This window comes from Clupea harengus, chromosome 12 (genome assembly GCF_900700415.2).
Source record: "Clupea harengus chromosome 12, Ch_v2.0.2, whole genome shotgun sequence".
In the NCBI taxonomy this organism is placed as follows: Eukaryota; Metazoa; Chordata; class Actinopteri; order Clupeiformes; family Clupeidae; genus Clupea; species Clupea harengus.
In genome coordinates, this window is record NC_045163.1 from 17,028,443 (window position 1) to 17,030,942 (window position 2,500).

The window sequence follows — 2,500 nt, forward strand, 5'->3', positions numbered from 1 at the left end:
AATAGCATCGGGGCATTGTGCGTGTGTGTGTGTGTGTGGGGTTGCCGGGGGAAGATGTGGCAGCGGGGAGGCGCTAGACTAATGGTGATCATTGCGCGTGTGTGTGTGTTTGTGTGTGTGTGTGTGTGTTTCTTGGAGATTTGTTCAGATGACGTCACGCTACTTCCCTTCCCAGCGTGTCAGCAGTGTATATTAGCTGCCTTCTGAGACCGTCAGCATCACTACCGTGTGTGTGTGTGTGTGTGTATGTGTGTCACCGATTAATAGTGACCTTAGAAACCGGGACAAACAAACCTACACACACACACACATACACACTGCAGTGCAGTGTTGCCGACACACTGGCTGAACCTTCAGATGCTGCTGCTGCTGCTGTCAAGGCTGTGGGATGGTTGCCATGGTGAAGCGTCCTTTGTGATGTCACTCTTTCCTCTGGGGGATGCAGCCCCACCCTTTGCTGTTGGATCTATCGCTGATACCGGCATGGCGTCTGTTTGTGTGTGTGTTTGTGTGTGTGTGTGTCTGTGTCTGTGTGTGTGTAAGTGACGTGTCAGGAAAATGAAGTCCCTCTCCTCATAGCTGAGAATAATTTATTGACAGCCGCTGACTGCTGTAGGAAAACAGTGCCGTAAAAGCTGTGCACCCGCTCGGACAGGAGACATGCTGATCACCGGTAGTTAACGCTTTTAAACAAATGTGTTCACACACACTCTCCTCTACATGTTACTCACACCCAGTGAGGACTGCATGTGAGCCGCCGTGTGCTCTGTGTCCCAGCGTGTGCGTGTGCGTGTGCGTGTGTCTGTGTGTATGTGTGTGTGTGTTCAGCTCAGTTGGAGAGCATAGTATCTATTCTCTAAACTCCCCTCCACCTCCACCTCCACCTCCTGCCACCCAGCTCCCCTTTCTCTCTTTCAGTGGAGAAGAAAAGACAAATTCTTGGGAGAAGGTGCTGAATGCACAAGACACACCTCCCTCTCTCTTTCCCCCCCCCCCTCTCTCTCTCTCTACCACACACACAGACTTTCTCTCTACCCCGTTCCCCTTCTCTCTCTCTATCTTTCTCTCTCACACACACACACACACACACACATATTGTCTCTCTGCCCCTCTCCCCTTCCAACTCTCTCTCTCACACACATACATACATACACACTCTCTCTCTTGCTCTCACTCTCCCCCTCTCTCTGTATTGTTTGTGATGGTGGATTAGGGGTGGGTGGGGTCTGCCTGCAATTCGACAACGCTCCACCAGTGCCTCCGAGCATCTCACCCCCTCCCTCCCTCCCTCTCTCCCTCCCTCCCTCCCTCTTTGCGTCCCTCCCCCACCCTCTCTTTTCATCCAAGAGCGATGAGGTAATCCCTGTCAGCCCCTGTGAAGCATAGCGAACGCTAGAGCGAGTGTGAGAGGCAGAGAGAGCTGGAGAGAGAGAGAGAGAGAGAGAGAGAGAGAGGGAGCGAGTGCATGTGTGTGTCTGAGAGAGAGAGAAAGAGCCGGTGCAGGACTGGAATGTCAGCAGCAGTTGCGCTTCAGTGTACCATCCGATCACTTGCTCACCGGCACACACACCGACACCCGGATCAGCTGCAGCAGGTTAAGGAGCAGGAGCAGGAGCAGAAGCCGAGAGCCTGCAGGGGAGTTAGTAGCGAGGAGCAGGAGGAGTTGGAGGTGGAGTAACCATCCGTTACGGGGGCATGACCCTAGGCTTCTAGGACGGCCGGAGCGAAGGGTGACCGGGAGCGGGGGAGAGGAGAGGAGTTGGAGAACGGTGTGGAGCAGGACAGAGGGAGCAGGAGGAGGAAAGAAGGAAAGAAGGAGAGAGGGAGCGTAGCGTAGAGGAGGGGAGCCATGACGGAGAGATGCAGCCTGTGGAACGCTCTGTCTGCCGCTGCCTGCTGCTTTTACAGGGGCTCCTTCATGCAGGTGCAGGTGAGTGTGTGTGAATGTGTGTGTGTGTGTGTGTGTGTGTGGGTCTGTGTGAGTAAGAGAAAGAATGAGAACGTGCTCGCGTGAAGAGAGATGAAGAGATAACGTGTGTGTGTTTGAGAGAGAGTGAGAGAGGGGGTGAGAGAGAGAGAGAGGGAGTGTGTGTCTGTTTCTGTTGATATGGGTGTGGATATGTGTTTTTATCTACCTCTGTGAGAGTGTGTTTCACTGTATATATATTAGATTGTTCTTTTTTAACAGGAGTGTTGCCCTGTTTGGGAGTCTGTGTTTCTGTGTATGTGTGTGTGAGAGGGAGAGAGAGAGAGAGAGAGAGAGAGAGAGAGAGAGTTTGATTAGTGAAGGTAGGAAAAAGCTTCTCTGTGTTTATTTCTTCAGAAGTCTGCCTTTGCTCAGTGAGTTTGTGTCTGCGTGTGCACCCATTGCAGAAGCTTATTCAAGATGCTCTAGTGTTTTAGTGTGTGTGTGTCTGTGTGTGTGTGTGTTTGAATTTGTGTTTGTCTACGTAATCGGAGCAATGATGATGCATCTATCATAGGCTGATAGGTGCTACGC

General features: G+C 52.0%; 1 protein-coding gene across 4 annotated transcripts in view; it reads left to right on the forward strand.

Annotated features, from left to right (window-relative positions):
* sh2d3ca (SH2 domain containing 3Ca) overlaps nt 1–2,500 on the forward strand; it is a 61,362-nt gene that overhangs the window by 19,895 nt on the left and 38,967 nt on the right. Inside the window, exon 1 of one of the 4 annotated variants that reach the window (XM_031577484.2) lies at nt 1,142–1,930. The exons of the other annotated variants lie outside the window; for them this stretch is intronic. Coding sequence (XP_031433344.1) covers nt 1,850–1,930 — 81 coding nt within the window. The 5' untranslated portion in view covers nt 1,142–1,849. Of the gene's footprint in view, nt 1–1,141; nt 1,931–2,500 lie in introns of those variants that run through there. 4 annotated transcript variants of the gene reach the window in all.